The 21485-nt window shown below is 39.8% G+C and overlaps 1 protein-coding gene across 1 annotated transcript; it reads right to left on the reverse strand.

The window, feature by feature from the left end:
- Window positions 1-4541: 4541 nt before the first annotated feature.
- Window positions 4542-20665, reverse strand: LOC117521384 (G-protein coupled receptor 55). The gene is made up of 3 exons (XM_034182676.1): window positions 20575-20665; window positions 10779-11508; window positions 4542-4998 (listed from the first exon to the last, which is right to left on the reverse strand). The coding sequence occupies exons 2-3, from the start codon at window positions 11499-11501 to the stop codon at window positions 4792-4794; spliced, it is 930 nt and encodes a 309-aa protein (XP_034038567.1). The 5' UTR covers window positions 11502-11508; window positions 20575-20665; the 3' UTR covers window positions 4542-4791.
- Window positions 20666-21485: the final 820 nt, after the last annotated feature.

Raw genomic sequence — 21485 nt, forward strand, 5'->3', positions numbered from 1 at the left:
CTAAAAGATACATTGCAAATAAAGTACTCTTAGTAGACATTACATTGTACAGGTGTGTCTAATTTTCTGGAATTATTATCATCATCATTGTTATTATTATTATCATTATTATTATTATTATTATTATTTCCACAAGGTGGCAGCATGTGCAAACTGAGACCATGGACAGAATGCAAAAACCAATGATAATGCATTTTTAAAAAGAAAGAAAATAAAAAAGACATTCTGTCATTTCTAATTGGCCGTGCATGCTGACATAAAATGTCACATATGAAAGCTGCTCAGTGGACAAATAAACACACTTACAGACATTCAGCTGATCTACTTCACAGGTTTTGTGTACTCGCTTCTTTTTAGGGCAGTTATTAAACACATCAATCTACACCATTCTTATTAATAACATATTAATAACGTAAGAGGTAAAAAGTAAACTCGACAGGTAGCACACATTCTGCAGAAACATAATTTATTTGTGTCTGTATTATATTTGGCTACATATTTTGATAAAAATCTATGTTTCACAATTTTTTTTTCACATTTTAAGTACCTATATAAGAAAATGAGGAAAACAATTTAGAAAGTAATTAAAAGGTTTAGGTATTATCACATTTTTAAAAATTATTAAAATTTGTTTCTCACAGTAATACCTGATAATAAATTATTTAATATGGCGGTGTGTAAACCATTTCTTTATATGCTATGTAAATTCATCTGTATGTTGACACATTAATTCATTTGAAAAGTTATTCAGCTGTCTGTTTTAATGTCACTTTTTTTTTTTTACATAAACATGCATTTTACTAACCACACTGGCTTGACATCTCAGAACCAGTGCTGAAGGACAGACATGGTGACTTAAAGGGGTCAAATCGTGGAAATTTTTAATCTGTTAAATGTGGTCAGGTTTCATATTAAAGTTTCTCAGAGTCTGTGCATGTAACAGTATCCTGCCATAAACTGAATTTAGGGTTGAAGCAGCTCATTTTCACCTATGACATGTGTGACAGAAGACCACGCTTTGTCTGTGAGACTGGCTCAGTGAGCCAAGTTGTGTCAGACTATCTTGCTTTTGCATGAATAAATATGGTTAAACTGCAAAACAAATTTTGACTTGAGCAAATGGTTTTGTAGGTAAATAAATACGAGGAATATCATCATACTACAATTTGAGATGTGGATGAAGGCTGACTTTGGAATTGTACAGAAAGGGTTTGGCAAAGGTCAAGGTTATTGGGGTACTTTTTTCAAACTGTAAGTTGTGCTGGTCGAGCAAAATTGCTGTTGTTCTGCCCGTCCTTTCATGCATCCATACAACAAAACTTTCTGTGTCCTAAAACTTTGGAAAAGTAAAACTCTCATCATCAAAAATTTTATACATTAATAATGGGAAGTCAAAGCTCTGCCAAAATGAATTTCTGATATTTAGAAATGCTTTTTTTTTTTTTACTGAATCTTTTACTGAATTTTGAGTTTCAAGTAGAAAACTTGAGAAGCCCTGAAATGCTCATATCGTCCACTAGATGGCGACAAAAGCTGCTCAAATAGCAAGGTCTTGACTGTTTATTAATTTGAGGAATTAACATTTAGAATATTTTTTTACTGCAAAGTGCTGCTCAAATGGTTTTAAATAACTACAAAGTCTATTAGATAATACCATATATGTATTATTTCCTTAAAAAAACACAGCATATATGTAAATGATTATTTTTGGATATCTGAGATTTGATTTTATTTTTTAATTGCTAAGTGGTTTTTGTTCTGAAAACGTTGGACAAACACTGATGTAGATGGATTCTGGAATCACCCAGGCAAGGTCGGATTTGCTAGAGGTCAATCATTGGGGTCAGTGTCGTGTTTGGTCTGTTGGTGGCCTACAAAGGTTGAACCCAGAATTGTCATTAAAGGGTTCATTTTTGCCAAAGCTGAAGGTCATTGGGTCATAGGTCAAATGTTTCCTTTCCAGTCTGTTTTGCACTAAACATGGAATACTCTATGTTGTGGGCAGTTGCGCTCAAATTAGCCAAAGATCAACTAATCTATGTCAGGGCCCAGACCAGTGGCAGCTGGCCCATAGGGGGTGCTCGGGCGCTGCCCTCCTAGATATGGAGGGGAAAAGTCATAATATATATATATATTTAAAAAGTATTATCAATGTCAGTTTTACTTAATAGTATGTGCCTACATGTAATATGAATGATTAAAACACTTCCTCCGACTGACTCTCATTCAACAGTGCATTTCCACCGACAGAAGCAGAGAACGTATCATTCCTCGTCTTGGGCGCTCATTCAAAGCGCCCTTGAAGTGCAGCGAAATAACCAATTGTATGTAGTTGCTAGGGAAAAGTAATAAATATTTGGCAAATCAACATTGCCAAAATTAATGGCTTTGGGGCGCCGGAATTTTAGCCCTTGCTACAAAAATGCGGGAACGTTAGATTACAGTCAGTGATACACGTGACGCTGCAGTCAGGCAGGAAGAGATGATGGTGACGACGACGTTTGGGTTATATTTATTTATTTTTATTTTGTCTCCGTGTGTTTTGCTGGAGTAAGTTGAAGAACTCTTCGGAGGTTTAAAACGGGACAAAACTAATCAAATCAATGACACCAAAGTTTGGCGGGGATCCTTTTGGAGGCGCATGGAGGTGCACACATCAGATCTTTCTCGTGGTTTAATGACAATTGCACATCCCGGTTGGAGGAGAGACGTTTGTCTGACTCGTTATAAACCGTGTCAGGCTTCATTCACACTGTCAGCGCGCACACGTCACAAAGGCTGCTGATCTGCGCGGATGGAAAGGAGCGCATCCACCTCTTCAGGTGAGCTGACGAGCTGCTCGGATTTATTCCCCAATGTTGCTCCTGGTGTGGAAACGAGGATGAAAATTTAAGATAAAACGAATGAGTGATGTTTTTTTGTTTGTTTTAGGGGGTCAAAGCTGTGATCTTTATTGGGACAGCAGACCAGTTATAATGGTAATAGGGGAGGCCGGGGCTGTTTGTAACAGCGTTCAAAGCTGCAGCCTTGCTGGTATTTTGATTTCACTTTACACGTTATGAGGATCAGTCCACAGAAGTGAAATATTCTTTGGAGTATTCCACACTCTAAAACAAATTATTTGCTCAGTTTAAAAACAAAACAAAACCCTAAAATAGCAATTTACATGTTTTTTTTAAGAAATTTTAATTCAGCCACTGAGTACACACAAGACACATAGTAAGACAAACCCAAGTTTAGCAACGCATTTAATTAAGTGGTTTTGTATACTTAATTTGCTTTGTCCTCTACACTGTTAATTAATTTTAACCAGTTTAATTGAAAGGTTTTGGTGTTATTAGTTAGTCAAGTTATTTAAGTTTTTCAAGCTTCTTTAGTTTGTCTCCATTCCACTCAGTAATTAATGTTCATGCAAAATATTACCTTAATTTTCTCTCGCTCTCTTTCACACACACACACACACACACACACACACACACACACACACACACACACACACACACACACACACACACACACACACACACACACACACACACACACTCTCTCTCTCTCTCTCTCTCTCTCACTCACTCACTCATTCACACACTCTATCACACACACACACACACACACTCACACACACTCTCTCTCTCTATCACACACACACTCTCTCTCTCTCTCTCTCTCTCTCTCTCTCTCACACACACTCACACACACACTCTCTCTCTCTGAAGGTGGTGTGAACATTGTCTTATGTACATAATGTTCTTTTGTCAATTGAAGAATTTTTCCATATTTTGAAAGAGTGTAAATTTGGTGATATTTTCTGTTTTGTTAAGGGGGTGTCATTATGAACCCCAGGATCTGTTTGTCTGAAGATAAAGGCAGTGCAGTACAGTTTGGTGTACTATGTGTGTAATTGGTGTCAAATGGTGAAATGTTCTTTGCTGAAGAACTTGAGTGTTGTGTATTTTATACTGTTCCTTTCCAAAGTAGAAATGGGGCCTAATATAGCTGTAAATGGTTAACTTTATCTGTAAAACTGCTGATTTGAGAAGGACATGAAATGATTATTGTGGAATTGTAGTAATTTTCTGACTGTTCACTTGAATGCCTGTACTGGACAAGACAAGGGAATCTATTGGCACAGCAGCCCCACCAAGACTGTTTTTCACCAGCTGCCACTGGCCCAGACACATACACAGTAATGTCCTTGGAAGTGGGATGTGGGCATCCGGAGGGAAACCCAGGTAATTCCACACAGAAAGGACGGGGTTGGAAGGAATCCTGGTACTTTCTCACTGTCAGGCAACAGTGCTAACCACTAATCCACTGTGCTGCCCGTTTTAGAAGCAGTGACAGGCACAGAAACCGGTCATTTCATAGACACCTGAACTGCCTTTTGTTTTGGAAGAGATCACTTCAGTGTCTATGGTGGAGGGTTTTTATTCTTTTAATATATTTTGTCAGCTTGTTGCAAAGGTTGATTCAGCTTCAGATGAGAAACAGCTTCCTGCAGCTTTCTACTGTGGCACGTTTGAAGTCCACAGATTGAGTGATCCTCCTCACTGCTGTTGTAGAATGAATCACAGCATGAATTCTGAATACCAACGCACCCTAAAGCTCTCGGAAATGTGCAGCGATGTGGTTTATCGGTGGATTTCTCTACCTTCTGGGCATCACAGCTGCTGTGTTGAATCTGTGGTTGCACCAAAACCTGCTGGCATCCTGTCGCTTGTCCAAAACTCAGATCAGCACTTTGTCTGTACTTTTTAGTTTTATGATCATTGTTAGTGTCACCCTCCATGCTCAGACCTCTGACGTGCTGAAGGTGGCCCGTCGGTTGTTGTTCTTTGAAAACCTGAAGGTGTTTTTGGTGCTCCTCACCTCATGGGCTATGAAGTAGTAACACAGAGCGTCGAGGCAGCAGGTGATGTTGGACAGGCACATTGCTACCTGTATGAACAGGCTGATCCTGGTCCTTGAGTCACAGTCTTGAATCCATCCTTGGTGCACCTGTGATCAGACAAGGAGTTAAAGCAAACTAACGCCTTGCCTGTGTGCCAATCTAGAGTACGGGCTCTAGATTGGGTAGAGTTTGTAAAATAGGTAGTTGACATTTTTCAAGGTTTCTATAATGAGTTGGAATGGCCTGTGAGTCCGGAATGTTTTTAGAACCTTAGACCTGAACAGTTTTTTGAAGAGGAACGCAACCCTTTTATTTCCTGTTAATTATTCCTGTTCTATTTTCTGGTTTACCGCAGTCCAGCATTAGGGGTCTCCAATTGGTTCAAAATGCCGCAGCCAGACTTTTGACATGAAGCAGAAGGTTTGACCACATTACACCCATTTTGGCGTCTCTTCCTGTCCCAGTGAGATCAGATTTTAAGGTTCTGCTACTAGCCTATAAAATTGTTCATGGACTGGCACCTCCCTACCTAGCTGACCTAATTGAGAACGCAAAGCCCTATGTATCGGCCTGGGCTTTGCGTTCTCAAGGGGCAGGACTAATTGTTGTCCTTAGGGTGAATAAGAAATCTGCGGGTCATAGAGCGTCAATTAAACAGTCAGATTCTGTGGAGTCTTTCAAGGCCAGACTTAAGACACACTTATTTTCCCTTTCATATGGCTAGCATACTAGCATAGTATGTTACTATCCTTTTTACCTTTTTCATTCATTTTATTAGAAAACGGAGTGGGCCGCGACCTCAACTTTATCTAAATTGTGGGTCTTTTAGTGAAGCTTAGGGCTAGTGGCCAGCAGTCACCTTTGTATTTCTTCTGTTTTTCTTGTTGATTATTGCTGATTAATTACACTGTATTTGTTGTCTTTCTGATGCTTGAGTCTGCTTTTTTTCTTTTCTCTCTGTTAGAAGTGTGGCTCCATCCAGAGATGGGTGTGGTATCTGTTCCGGAAACCGTCCTGTGCACCGGCAACATTTCCTGTATGTTCGTTTTATGAATTGTTCTGTAATTTGTATCTGTAGCATGGCCCAAGCAGAGGGTCACCCCTTTGAGTCTGGTCTGCTTGAGCTTTCTTCCTCAGAGGGAGTTTTTCCTTACCACTGTTGCTCTGGGGGTTGGTAAGGTTAGACCTTAAGTGTCTTGAGGCAACCTTGTTGTGATTTGGCGCTATATAAATGAAAATAAATTGAAATTGAAAATTGAATTATGTAATTTTTTTAGATATTAATGTACTATCTTAATGTATTTATAAATGGTTTAGGTTCTTGTTATCATATACACATTCATTCATTCATCTTCTACCGCTTAGTCCAATTAAGGGTGGCGGGGGGCTGGAGCCTATCCCAGCAGTCATAGAGCGCGAGGCGGGGTACACCCAGGACAGGACGCCAGTCTGTTGCAGGGCCACAAATAGACAAACAAACACAGACACACCCACACACACACCTAAGGACAATTTTAAACATTCCAATCCACCTAACCTGCATGTCTTTGGATGTGGGAGGAAACCGGAGCACCCGGAGGAAACCCACACAAACACGGGGAGAACATGCAAACTCCTATAAACACAAGTGTTTTCACTTTCTTGTGTCATCCATCTATTTTTAACATATTTACAATTATATTATGTACTTAACTTACTAAATAAAATCCCGCACATGCACTCATGCTTTTAATATAAAGATAGTTTACCACCCCCTGCTGGAATGACATGTTTGTCCAGAATGTAATTAGCAGTGTTGGCTAATACCATAGTGTCTCCAAAAAATATCAGTCCTATCAATGTTCCGTTTTGGTGCCACTGATCCTTGATTCAAAATACGTAAGCATACCAAACAGCAAATGTCAGCCATCCCCAGTCACATGACCGCACAACCTCATGTAGAGCTTTTTTGTTTTTTCTGCATTCTGCTGCAAACAGATGCTTCTAATTTTTGACATGCACAAACAGAGACAGGGTGGACAACATCATAAAGTAATACTCTTTTCACTCATAGTAACAACAACATGACACTTAACTAAACTGACTAAACCAATTGAACTACAAAAACACAATAAATCAATAGCACAGACAACACTGTTAAACTAACATGAGCCACAATAACAACATTTAAAAACCCAAACTCCCATGGTGCACTACAGCACAATGTCCATTGTTTACTGGTTAGCTAAAATTGCTAGTTTCTCCAAAAATATTAGTCCTATCAACATTTTCGCAGTGTTCACCCTTGACCCAAAATACATAAGCATACCAAACGGCAAATGTCAGCTCTCCCCAGTTTTGCCATGATTGAAGCCATGCACACACACACACACACACACACACACACACACACACACACACACACACACACACACACACACACACACACACACACACACACACACACACACACACACACACACACACACACACACACACACACACACACACACACACACACACACACACACGTGCATGCATACACACAGAGGCCACTTGGCTATTAATATACAGATCCTGCCTCCAGGCAATCTGTGTTTTATTTCTAATACCCCATCACATATACACCTGAATGGCATCAGAATGATAAATCTGAAGACCTACAGATGGCAGTCTATGAGCAGTCTACAAATTTGGTCTTATTCACTGAGCTGTCCCGAGTGTGTTGCACATGTTCAACCCACTCTTGGTAACATCGAGATAGAACGCACATCTGACGGCGGTCTATGTGCAGTTTTTGCATCATCTGATTGCAGTCTACATATTCTCACAGCATCCAAACAGCATCTGAAATGATCTGATTGACGTTGATTGAGATCTGAGATTGATCGGTCACAGCAAAGCCTGCCGGCATGTTGTCCCACAGATGTCCACCTCCACTGGACCCCAGCCAGGGAGGGTAAAGGAAATGTTGATATGTATTAACATGTAAGTGGCACGCATTCATCATGTACAGTGAATGTGAACAGCGTGCTTTCAAATTGAAAGCACTGTGTGCTGCTTTGCCTCTCTGTCTTTCTTTGCAAAGTTATTCAAAATATTTTCAACAGATGTCTACAAAAGTAGATGGAAACATGGTGTTATTTTTTGGTGCCAACTGCATTGAAAGAAAAGAAAGTTGTTGGACAAACTTTAAAAAGTGGCTTATTTGGTAACACTCAAATTAATTAGGCTGATCCAAATTAATGTGACAAATAATATTTACGCCAACTTTCTACCTTAATTTGGATCAACTAATTTGGGTGTTACCAGTTGAAACATTTCAATGTATGTGCAGCAGCCCTCTTTTTTAATAATATTTAAGTCAACATGTGGGCAGCACGGTGGCTTAGTAGTTAGCACTGTTGCCTCACAGCAAGAAGGTCGTAGGTTCAATTCCTGTGGCCTTTCTGTGTGGAGTTTGCTTGTTCTCCCCGTGTTTGCGTGGGTTTCCTCTGGTGCTCCGGTTTCCTCCCACATCCAAAGACATGCGGGTTAGGTGGATTGGAATCTTTAAATTGTCCGTAGGTGTGTGTGTGTGTGTGTGTGTCTGTGTTTGTTTGTCTGTGGCCCTGTGACACACTGGCGTCCTGTCCTGGGTGTACCCTGCCTCGCGCTCTATGGCTGCTGGGATAGGCTCCAGCCCCCCGCGACCCTTAAATGGACTAAGCGGTAGAAGATGAATGAATGAAGTCAACTTGTTAACTTAGTTTGGAACAACTTCATTAAATTCATTGTTACCAACTGATGCATTTTAATTGCATTTTCTCTTTTTTCAGTAGGTGATCCACATGTGGATTCTGAATCATTTTAACTCCACCGTCTGTCAAAGGAAAGTGTCCATTATGAACTCATCCATGTCTACTTGTTTGTACATGCAATAGCAAAGAGAAAATAGTGACTTTAAATTAAATTTGTTTTCAAAATTGCACATTGTTCATGGACGAGTGGGTAACATTTCTAAATGGATCCAGAGCTGACTCCGTATGTTGCTTTTGTCACTTTTATCCTGTTCCATGTATTTGAAAAACAAGCATTATGACATCACAAAGACCATTAAAAAGCAGCCCAGTTTCATGCTTTTTTTCATGATACTGTCAAGAAATGTGTCAACTTTTCATGACACAATCAAGTTTATTTCACTATTTTTATCTGTAACCATAAGCCCCATGCACCAGAATAATTTTGTGTTACTGTCACGAAAATGTGTTACATTTTCATGACAGCAACACAAAAAACTAATAGATTAAATCAGTTTTGATGATACCTGTGATGATTATTTGGAGTAAGCGGTTGAAGATGCATGAGAGTGAGTTTTGATGACACTTTCACAAACTGCTGTGAGATCGGGTTGTATCCAGTGATGTGAAAACATTTGTGAACCCTTGAGCTTTAACATGTTCAAATTTTTTATGACATTAAAACCCACGTAATAATAATAATAATAATAATAATAATAATAATAATAAATTCAGGCTTTTCATTTTAAAATTTGTCAAATTATGCCAGTTAAACTCCCAGTGAAAAGTAACTTCTACATCATGAATTAAAAGAAATAAAAATCTAAAAGCCAAAATGATGAAAATAAGTACAGTGATGTGAAAACATTTGTGCACTCTGGAGCTTTTACATGTTTGAATTTATTTATGATTTTATATATATATATATATATATATATATATATATATATATATATATATATATATATATATATATATATATATATATATATATATATATATATATATATTGTGATGCCCTTTAAACCCAGTGAAAATCATCACTACATCATGAATTAAAAGAAATAAAAATGTAAAAGCCAAAATGATGGTGTGAACACATACGTGCACCCTTCAGTATAACACATGTAAACCATCACTTTTACAGACAGTTTTCTTCAGATAAGTCAGGGGATGGATACATGAACATTTCCAAGACACTGATTATGCAGCACCGTCTCGTGTTCTTTCTTTTTTTTTTGTGATACTGTCACAAATTGCATTACAGTTTCCTGAGGCAGTCACCTTTCACTTACTGATTGTAACGTAACCCTTATCCTAGTCATCACAAACTTGGCCTTCATTTACCTCAGTTATTGACCAATACAAATAGTATGGTACTGTGGGGTTAATATGTCTGGCTACATGTTATCGGCATCTGTGCCAGCAAAGGTAGAAATTTTGCACAGTGCAAGTTTTGCATTTTGCATCAACAGTTATCCAGCTTCATCATGAAATGGTATAGAGAAGGATTTTTTTTAAAAAGAAGAAGTGAAGGCTCAGATACAGTTTGTAGACTAGACCACTTAACATTTTTTTCAGGAAGCGGCTTTTTTGAGTAGCAGTTGGTATTCACTCTTTTTGGATGGAATAAACTCCCCTGAATCTTGGAAAAATGGATACCAAGGTCAAATTTAAAAATTTTCATTGGAAAAACATACTTGAAACTCCAAAACTAAATTGAATTAAAATATCTTGCATGGGTTGCGGCTACGTATATTTATTAGATTGAAATCCTGCGAGTGAATTGAGTTCATCCAATGCATCAGGGTTTTTTTTAGTGTCCATTTCTTGTCCATTTAGAAACTAAAAATAAAAATGTTAGTTTGGTATCTTATTTTTCCATGAACTGGACCATATGAACAAGTTAAAACAATACTGATATACTTCTACTCAAAAATGGCAGTTAACCTTTTATAAAACTGCTTTTCATGAATTCTGTCTAGACTATTGCCAGAAGGTACATGAGAAAGGTAAGCCAAGAACTGAGCTGTTTTGTTGTATGAACACAATTTGTCCAGTCGCAGCCACAGAAGCTGAGATGCGTGCATTCATATGTGTGTGTGTGTGTGTGTGTGTGTGTGTCTCACCAGGAACTGCAGCAGGATGGCAATGTGGCTGGGGGTGAAGGGTATCAGAAAGGCAGCTAGACTGCTGTAAATAATCTTCACACAGGCCCGGCTCTTGGGACTGTTCTGGCCGGACTGCTGCAGCACCAAGATGGTCTGGACCGAACAGCAAACCAGCACCAGCGCCGGCCCCAAGAACCCAAACACCTCCAGAGAGATGATGACCGTTGGGTTCCAGCCTTTCTCTGAAAACCTGTGGAAGCAGTGAAAGTCTTCTTGCCCCACCTCCCGGAACCGATAAATGGTTGGGGAGATCGCCGCCAACACCAGCACCCAGACCGCCATGCAGGTTCCCAGGGCCACTTTGGGCGAGCGCAGCTGTTTGGCCTTAAACGGGTGCCGGATGGCGAGCCATCGATCCACGCTGATGCACATGATGGTGTAGATGCTGCCGTATATCCCAACAAAATAAAGGCTTTCCAAGACGGAACAGAGCAGGTGAAGGTGTGCAGGCCAGTAGTGGTTGGAGGCGTGCATTTTGAAGGGTAAGGGCGCCAGAAGGATCAGGTCCATCACGGCCAAGTTGGCCATGTAGATTGTGGACTCTGTCCACTTTCGTAGAAAGCAACAGAACACTGACAGTGCTGTAATGTTGAGAATCAAACCGAAAAAGAATGTGGGCATGTAAATGACCAACTCCAAATACATCATCAGGTGGTCCACTTCTTCGAATGAGCAGTTCATGGTGCCGCTGCAGGAAAAACAGTGCAATTGGACTTTCAGTTCACACTTCAATTGGAAAATGTCTGACTCTTTCTTTCCTGTTGTTGCAGAAGCACATTAAGTCTGATCCCTGCACCAAACCACATTAAATGTCAGCTATGTGGGTGCTTTGGCTTTGATGTAACGATGTCACAAGGCCAAATGGCACCAAAGGGGCATATATATATATATATATATATATATATATATATATATATATATATATATATATATATATATATATAGTCAAACTGATGAGGCCATAAAAACCTTGAGAAGTTGCTCATCTATTAGTCCAGTAATTTTAGCATCACAAATGGAAATTTTGCAGAACAAGCTGAAATTTCTAGGACCTGTCCAGAAAAATGCATGGAATAACAAACAAAAAGTCCTCAAAAATCCCCCTTCTGGCTTTTTCCATATCAAGATTGTGTCCAAAATGGCCAACATTTCACTTATTTTTGTATATTTTTTGCTTCTGGAAAGGTAAAAAAAAAAAAAAAGTGTCTAAATATACAGTAGTGTTCAGAATAATAGTAGTGCCGTTGTGTGGGCCGCTGAAGAGGAGGTACTGCTGGCCCACCACCACAAGATGGCGCCCTGCTTGAAGTGCGGGCTTCAAGCACGAGAGGGCGTCGGAGCGACCGGGAGTGACAGCTGTCACTCATCCACTACTCATCACCATCACCATAAAGGCCGGACTGCAACTCCACCTCCCCGCCGAGAAATCAGCTACCCTAAAGGTAATTCTCTGCTGTATCTAAAACGAACAATAGTCTGATCTTATTTGCAGCCGTTTTCCTGTGACGGTGTCCTTGTCTGCTGTATGGGCGTTTGGTGTGGATTGCGACGGCTTCGCCTCACACCCCAACCAGATAAGTGGTTTCACAGGAGCTGTACGAGTGTGTTATTGGAGGTGGAGGTTCTCCCTCCTTACGGAACACAGACTGAGGGATTACTGAGTGTGCGAACTCACACTCACCTGCACTGTTTCTGTTCTCTCTGCCAGCAGTACCAGGTGTTACAGCTGGAGACGGTGGCCACCTGGGGACCCAGGACTTGGCGGCTCCGGTGTTCTTCAGATCCGTTGGTGGTGGAAGCCGTGTGGGATCCGGCTCATTTCTGGACGGACGTCTCCTATCCTCGAGCCTGCCCACACGTCACTCAACGTATAATTGACTGTTTTTCCAAACCTGTTTTGTCTGTATTCCGTTGTGCACGTCATAACATTAAATTGTTACTGTTTTGGCTTATCCATTGCCCGTTCATTTACGCCCCCTGTTGTGGGTCCGTGTTCCTACACTTTCACAACAAGTGCTATGTGACTAAAAAGATTAATCCAGGTTTTGAGTATATTTCTTATTGTTACATGGGAAACAAGGTACCAGTAGATTCAGTAGATTCTCACAAATCCAGCAAGACCAAGCATTCATGATATGCACACTCTTAAAGCTATGAAATTGGGCTATTAGTAAAAAAAAGTAGAAAAGGGGGTGTTCACAATAATAGTAGTGTAGCATTCAGTCAGTGAGTTCGTCAATTTTGTGGAACAAACAGGTGTGAATCAGGTGTCCCCTATTTAGGATGAAGCCAGCACCTGTTGAACATGCTTTTCTCTTTGAAAGCCTGAGGAAAATGGGACGTTCAAGACATTGTTCGGAAGAACAGCGTAATTTGATTAAAAAGTTGATTGGAGAGGGGTAAACCTATACACAGGTGCAATAAATTGTAGGCTGTTCATCTACAATGATCTCCAATGCTTTAAAATGGACAAAAAAAAAAAAAAAACAGACGCATGGAAGAAAACAAAACAACCATCAAAATGAATAGAAGAATAACCAGAATGGCAAAGGCTCACCCATTGATAAGCTCCAGGATGATCAAAGACAGTCTGGAGTTACCTGCAAATGCTGTGACAGTTAGAAGAGGCCTGTGTGAAGCTAATTTATTTGCAAGAATCCCTGCAAAGTCCCTCTGTTAAACAAAAGACATGTGCAGAAGAGGTTACAATTTGCCAAAGAACACATCAACTGGCCTAAAGAGAAATGGAGGAATATTTTGTGGACTGATGAGAGTAAAATTGTTCTTTTTGGGTCCAAGGGCTGCAGACAGTTTGTGAGACGACCCCCAAACTCTGAATTCAAGCCACAGTTCACAGTGAAGACAGTGAAGCATGGTGGTGCAAGCATCATGATATGGGCATGTTTCTCCTACTATGGTGTTGGGCCTATATATCGCATACCAGGTATCATGGATCAGTTTGGATATGTCAAAATACTTGAAGAGGTCATGTTGCCACAAGTTGGTTGACTCCATGCCTCGCAGATGTGAAGAAATCATGAAAAACTGTGGTTATACAACTAAATACTAGTTTAGTGATTCACAGGATTGCTAAAAAAGCAGTTTGAACATAATAGTTTTGAGTTTGTAGCATCAACAACAGATGCTACTATTATTGTGAACACCCCCTTTTCTACTTTATTTTACTAATAGCCAAATTTCATAGCCTTAAGAGTGTGCATATCATGAATGCTTGGTCTTGTTGGATTTGTGAGAATCTACTGAATCTATTGGTAGCTTGTTTCCCATGTAACAATAAATATACTCAAAACCTGGATTAATCTTTTTAGTCACATAGCACTACTATTATTCTGAACACTACTGTACGAGGTCTGTAAGAAAAGTAACAGACCTTTTCATTTTTTTCAAAAACTATATGGATTTGAATCACGTGCGATTACATCAGACAAGCTTGAACCCTCGTGGGCATGCAAGAGTTTTTTCACGCCTGACGGTTACGTCATTTGTCTGTGGGCAGGCTTTGAGTGAGGAGTGGTCCACCCCTCCTGTCGGAATTCCTTTGTCTAACAACTTGCTGAGAGACTGGCGCTTTGCTTTATCAAAATTTTTTCAGAACCTGTGAGGCACATCGAAGTGGACACCATTCGAGAAATTCATCTGGTTTTCGGTGTAAATTTTAACGGCTGATGAGAGATTATGGAGTGTTACTGTCGCTTTAAGGACTTCCCATGGAGCGGGAAAAACACCTCTGTTGGAAGCCTTAAGGACAAGTTGGAACATGTCCAGCTGTTAAACAATTTCTCAGATACTCACTCTACTGAAAGCCATCAAAAGCCGCCTGGTTTTTACAAATGGTTATCAACACAGAGGTGTTTTTCCTGTGGCGGCGCGCCGCGCCGGCTGCCTGCCGACGCGCCAATCCGTCCGCATGTCTTTCATTACAAAATCTCCTTTATACAGTGGAATGTCCGGATAAACTGCTGATCCCGACCTCTTCTGAAAGTTCTCTGTTCTCTCACGACATCCTGGATCAACACAGGCTTAAATTTGGAGGTTTTCAGCTCGAAACAGGCTGACGACGGCGCCTTGGAGCGCTGCACGATGTCCCGCTCCGTGGGAAGTCCTTAAAGCGACAGTAACACTCCATAATCTCTCATCAGCCGTTAAAATCTTCACCGAAAACCAGCTGAATTTCTCAAATGGTGTCCACTTCAATGTGCCTCACAGGTTCTGAAAAAATTTTGATAAAGCAAAGCGCCAGTCTCTCAGCAAGATGTCAGTCAAAGGGATTCCGACGGGAGGGGTGGACCACTCTTCACTCAAAGCCTGCCCACAGGCGAATGACGTAACCGACAGGCGTGAAAAAACTCACGCATGCACACGAGGATTCAAGGTTGGCTGATGTAATCGCACGTGATTCAAATCCATATAGTTTTTGAAAAAAATAAGAAGGTACGTTCAAGGGCGTAGGTTTGGTCTCAGCTTTGGTAGGGACAATACCACCCCCACCCCCCCGGCTCCCCTGCCTACCACCACCCCCTAACCCACTCATACCATTAGACGCACAAGTACAGCATAATACATAACATATGACGACATAATGCTGAATCATTTAACACTTTATTTACAATATTAAGTGTGTAGGCAAACAAACAAATAGCTTAAATAACAAAATTGCACCCAAAATCACGAATCTATTCTATAGGCCTACACCTGAGAGAACAAGACAACAAAAAAAATATACTTGTGGAGCTAAAAAAAAAAAAAAAAAAAAAAGGTTTTTGCAACCAAGATGTATAATCTATTCTCTTCATCAATAATGCAGTTGTAGGTATCTGGCAACCTAATTTGCCAAAAAAAAAAGAAAAAAAAAAAAGGGATTTCCAATAACATATATGGTGTATTACGGTAAACGTAAGCCTGTGATGTCATAACGCAGAGGAAAAACACGGAAGTTTCACACTAGTGCGCCGCTGATTCTCATTACCGTAAGTTCTCATGTAAGCCCTCACTCTGAAAAATTTCAACACTGACAGCAAGCCAAGAACCCGTGCTCTCCAACAGCATGCTATATGTTGCATATATTATGGTAAAGTGCGTTCGGTGACTTATGAAACGAGGGAAAAGTATGAAAAAGAGCGCAAAACTGACAGAAAAGTACAGAGACAGACAGCAAACATAAATGTAGTAATTTTTGAGGAAAAGGCAGGGTGTTAGTGTCATTTGTGAAGATGTGTTTGTGTGGGTGTGCAGTTTATTTTAAGTGTGGCGCACAGCATTGTTCGCAAGCCCCGCCCTTCTTGTTTTTCTCCACCGGAGCAGTGTTGCCAGATATGAAATATGAAACTATCGTACCAAAACCTCAAAATTAGCGTATTTTGGGAGAAATTATCGTACACAAACAAAACGCATACAACGTAGCTATTTTTGCGTTTTTTTTTTTTTTTTTTTTTAATTTACAAAGAATTTTGTCACATTTTTAAATAGTAATTATAGTAATGAGGAAACTATGGCACAGAAAGAACACAAATGCACAAGCAAATGCACTACCAGACTAGAAAGATTTTTTTTTTTTCTGTGAAGGGACACAAACGTGTCAATTACCAGACTAGAAAGAGTCGAATTCAACCTTGAGGTCGCTGTCGTCATCCGATGCCACTTGTGCATCGATTTTGTTGAACACAGAAAAAATGTTGACACCTCCATAAGGAACTTGAACTTTTTTTTTTATTTTTCTTGTATATCTCTTTGCTCTTGTGTTTTGTTCGTTTGTTATTGCATTTGTTGAAATACAGTTTCGAAAAAAAAAAAAGATGTTGGTTGGGGAATCTTCCTGTCCTGCAGAGATTGGATGGGAACTTGTATGGAGAGGGGGCGGGCTTTCAAATGACTGTCCCGGTCGCCCAAAGCCAGCAGCAGCCCTGTGTCTGGTGTGTCTTTGATGCCGCCTGAGTGCAACGCCTGCAAAATGATTCTTGGGTGTCAGAGAGAGATGCGTGTTTGGACAACCAACAGAAATTATCGTACAGATTTTTTCCCATTATTGATCGTACAGAGGGCAAAACTATCGTACAAACACGATAATTATCGTACATCTTTCAACACTGCACCGGAGCCACCCATCCTCTGCGCTCCGGGACCTCCCACTTTACAAATGAAGCGCTGCCTGCCACAAGATGCGCTTTGTTTACGTCCATGTGAGAAGAACGTGAGCCAATGAAATTGCAACATGGTAACCCTGTCACTCTGGCACATCGAAAACACAAAACGTGTCGACTAAAATTATAGTATCGAGTTCGCAAAAAAATAGTGAATGATTTTGATATATAAAAAAAATGCTAAATATTGGTAGGGACTATTTTGCCATCCCAAAATATTGGTTGTGACTTGTCCCTATGGTCCATATGCAAACCTACGCCCCTGGGTACGTTACTTTTCTCACAGACCTCGTACGTACTGAGGCTTGGGAAACTCTTTACAATGTTATCTATAGAGGTTTCAAGTATTGGAAATGTTGTAACCCAAGACGGTGATCTCCACAGTGGCTGCCATTGCATTTCTGTTTTTGCTTCTAGAAAGGAGAGATTCCTAAATTAAGTGTCTTAGTGCATGTTTTTGGCATCTCTATACAGTCATAACCTAGTGGTTAAAATTTTTTGACATGTCAGAAACTAATCAGATAACGTCCATATTTGAGTCCAAATGGGCACATTTGGACATTTTATTTTTCATGAACTTGCCTATTGATATGTAAGAAACATGGCCATTGAGGATACATTTCTATGACACTCTCATGCATCTGCATGACACCAAGTTGAGGAAGTTGTCAGGTGCAAAAGGAATATGTGTTTTGATAGGTGTGATCGTTCTATCTTGTGATCATCACCCCCAGGCTTTATCTTTCTTTTCCCACCATAAGTAAATTTTTTTTGGCCTATGAGCTAATTATGCATAAGACGACATAAGTATAAAAATTCACAGCACTGTCCACCATCATCCATCCAACATTAAAATCTGAATATTTACATCTAAAACCTGCAGATAATCATAGTAAAGTAAATCATATATATATATATATATATATATATATATATATATATATATATATATATATATATATATATATATATATATATATATATAAACAAAACTGAAAATGGGACCATTTTGGTTTACACATTTTTCTGATCCTATCCTGAAAATTTCAGCTTGTTCTGCAATATTTCCATTGTTTTGCCATTTTTGAGCAAATGTGTTTGGTCTACATAGTGCACAGTCTTGAGTGCTTTTGCAGAATGACCAAATCTGAGCAAAAAGTAAAGCGTAGTGAACAAAGGGCTTGTATTTAGTTAATTAATAATGGGTATGCTTTTGGTGTAACATCAAATAAATCAGTCATAGTGTCATCTCATTCCCTTTAAGAGATGTGTGCTGTTTAGACCAGGAGTCAGTAAGTGGCAGAAGTGAGAGGTTTTCTGGCAAGGAAACATCTGTGCACAATCAAAGCAGCTGAGCACCTTGCCCACAGTTTTTTAGCTGAGTTTTGTGGTGGTTTGATGTGCTAAAGGCATTGCGTTGTGTATATGTGTCATCAATCCACCAATGGAAGGCGTATCAGTATTGTAAGTTGCAGAAAAAACTGTGCACTCTGCTTTAGACCATGTTTTTGGTGGCCTATGGCCCAGTCATCTTCTGCTGCAAACACATCCTAATCTCATTCTAAGACCAACACACCCACGTTTGTACAGATGAAAACAAGTACTTTTATCATTTATACACCGGGGGCAGTTGGCAGGCAAATGACAACTGCTTCAGTTGGAAATAAACATAGCACTTGTGCTGCGTGGTGCACTGTTTTGTGTGGGATCCCTTAAACTTGGTTTTCACCAACTATACACGTTTGATTTTGTCAAAAAATAATTATTTATTTTTAACATTAAGATTGGGAGGAGCATAATGTTGTTGGCATTGTTGCTGGGAACGGGATTGGGCACTCCATAAAATAAACTGCATGGTGAAGAAGGAGCATTTTCTTAAACTTCTTAACCATCACCTCAAGACAGCCAGGAAGTTCGTACTTGGCCACAAACAGATCTTCCAACAGGACAAAATCCACAAATGTACCTTCAACTTTGAAACACAATGGCTTGTCACAAATCAAGCATGCGCTGGTGCTACGTCCACAAAGCCATGGAACCGCCTTGGGTCCTGGATGGAAATCACCCAGGCACATAATTTTACATCTCTAAAATAATGCCTGTCTGCCACAGCCATGTGAAACATGGGCATCCCCTTCACAAAACCCTGATCTGAATCCCAGAGAAAATTTGTAGAGGTAACAGAAAATATAACATGTCCTAGCAACGAGGTCCACAAATTTGACTAACTTAAAATTCTGTCAGGGGGTGAGGTCAGGTCCACACAATGCTTCATTCACCACATCATGGAACCACCTTGGGTCTTGGCAGCCAATCACCCAGGCACATAACCAGTCCATCTACAATTCTTAAAATGCACCATCTATCTGCTGCAGACAGGTGAAACACGGGCATCCAGTTGGCCTTTTCCAGTTCTTGGGGTCTTCAACACTGGCGCCACTTGCCTGCAGGATCATGCTCAGAGAAAGACCCCACATGGTCAAAATGCTGTAGCTGATGCTCCCTCACAATGCCAGTGATACGCCTCACCTGAGTCTCTGTAAGGAACAACATGTTTGACACAAAGTCATTCTAGCACTACCTAAGGATCCTCTAAAGAGACTTAAAGTCCTTAATTTAAATTCCTTATTTGCTCCCGGTGTGTAGCGAGCACCTTGTATGGCAGCACCCTGACATCAGGGTGAATGTATGACATTATTGTAAAGCGCTTTGAGTGTTTGATGCAGATGGAAAAGCGGTATATAAATGCAGTCCATTTAACATTTTAAAGTCATTCAGTCATTGGGAGGAACGGACCAAAATTCCAACAAAAATATTGTGAGAAGTTTGCAGCACGCAATCCCAACCATTTGATTAAAGTCGAGTTCAAAACCCACTCATTCCATAATCTCACTGTACATGTTGGAGTTGTGTCATGAAGGACATCTGATTTACAGTTTGTGATTCTTTCAAAACAAATCAAGATGCAGATCTGTGTTGACCCACGGTGTCAACCTTAAACAAATAGGGAACAGCCCAAAAAATAAATACTTTTTTTTTTTAAATCACCACCACAAACAAAATGTATATAAACTCAGTCAGAATCTGATGTAGTAAATAAAACTGAAAATAAATCACAAACTGTTATAGAACAAACCCAGAAGATTCTGACTCACTTGTTGTTTGGTAACATGAAGTTGGGGAAGTTTGAGATGGAAAGTTTTTAATCAAGGTGCAAACTTATGTCCTGCTGTCTAAAACCACAATCACTAATCATTCAGAGAGTGAATTTAGCATTTATTTATTGTTTTATTTTGTTTGGCTTTTTTTTTTTTTTTTACAAAACACAGATGAAGGTCCGCTCAGTTTTGGTTTATTCGTGGAAAAGTGAGGCCATCGACACACAACACAGTTATACTCAAAACATACTCCCGTGCAGAAATAATGTGTTAGTTTACTTTTTTTTTTCTACATGCTTACACACAGAAACACATTAAACTCCATCAAACTCCATTAAACTCAAGACCTGTTTGATTTTGAGTAAAAGTTGAAAATCTCTCTGAATTCTGTCAGTCTAATTGAGTTTTTTAAAGCGTGAAATGTGTTTGCATTCTTACCTCACAGTGTTCAGCGTGTGCGATTGCTGGGTACCAGACAGTTCTGCTTTCACTACGTTTTCTCGTTCTGTTGCCACTTCCTGAGCAGTGGCACACGTGCACACACACATAGTGCACACATAAGCATGTATCCAGTAAACCTAACTTTTGCACGTAACGACACACTGTGCAGATGCAGTGACAGGTGCTTAAAAAACACCAGTGACGGCATAAATCTGCAGAATCAGACCAGGATTCAAACCTTATTAACAGGTTGTTTGGGGGTTGATACAGAAGCTGATGGTTCCTCAAAAGGGATTTGGTTCATTCATAGAAGGAAAAAAACAAACAAACAAAGAAGTTGGTTTAGATTTTATCTTCTATGAAAGAAAACTGGGCGAGGACGCGTCAGAAACAGATCTCATTTTTTTGGATCATGTGACCTGGTTTGTGGAGTTTAACACCCCCAAACCTGTTTGACTGAATTATTTGTTGATCTCTGTAAAAAAAAACACACTGCACATCTCTCAGAAGTTGTAGATGACATATTCTGGATGTTTTGGTTTGACCGCTGAAGCTCAATTGGGTCTAAATGGAAAGGTCAAAGGTCAATCTTTGTTTCGTTTTTCATTCAAATGGATCCAAGCTGCTGCATGCTTCTGTTTTAATCATGATTCTCAAAATCGTCAATAGTATAGGGTAACTTCCAGATATTTGTAGTCTTAAGAGCTTCAATTACATTTGAAAGCCTTTAAATGGGTATTCATAGATAAGATAAGATCAACTTTATTTATCCTGAAGGAAATTATTTTGCCAGTGTACTGAAAAAGTAACAGTGAACAATTTTTTTTTTTTTTTTTTTTAAGTACGGGGAGGATTAAGCCGTTTCATCCGATTTTTGCACTATTTGGGATGGCTGGCAATTGTAGTAG

The sequence above is a fragment of the Thalassophryne amazonica genome, chromosome 12, assembly GCF_902500255.1.
Source record: "Thalassophryne amazonica chromosome 12, fThaAma1.1, whole genome shotgun sequence".
In the NCBI taxonomy this organism is placed as follows: domain Eukaryota; kingdom Metazoa; phylum Chordata; class Actinopteri; order Batrachoidiformes; family Batrachoididae; genus Thalassophryne; species Thalassophryne amazonica.

Bases quoted from the DNA above. Each gene is read 5' to 3' on its own strand.
- LOC117521384 (XM_034182676.1), bottom strand. From the start codon at position 11,501: ATGAACTGCTCATTCGAAGAAGTGGACCACCTGATGATGTATTTGGAG. The intron at 4,999-10,778 runs GTGAGACACACA...GTCTGATCACAG, and splicing joins CCATCCTGCTGCAGTTCCTG to GTGCACCAAGGATGGATTCA.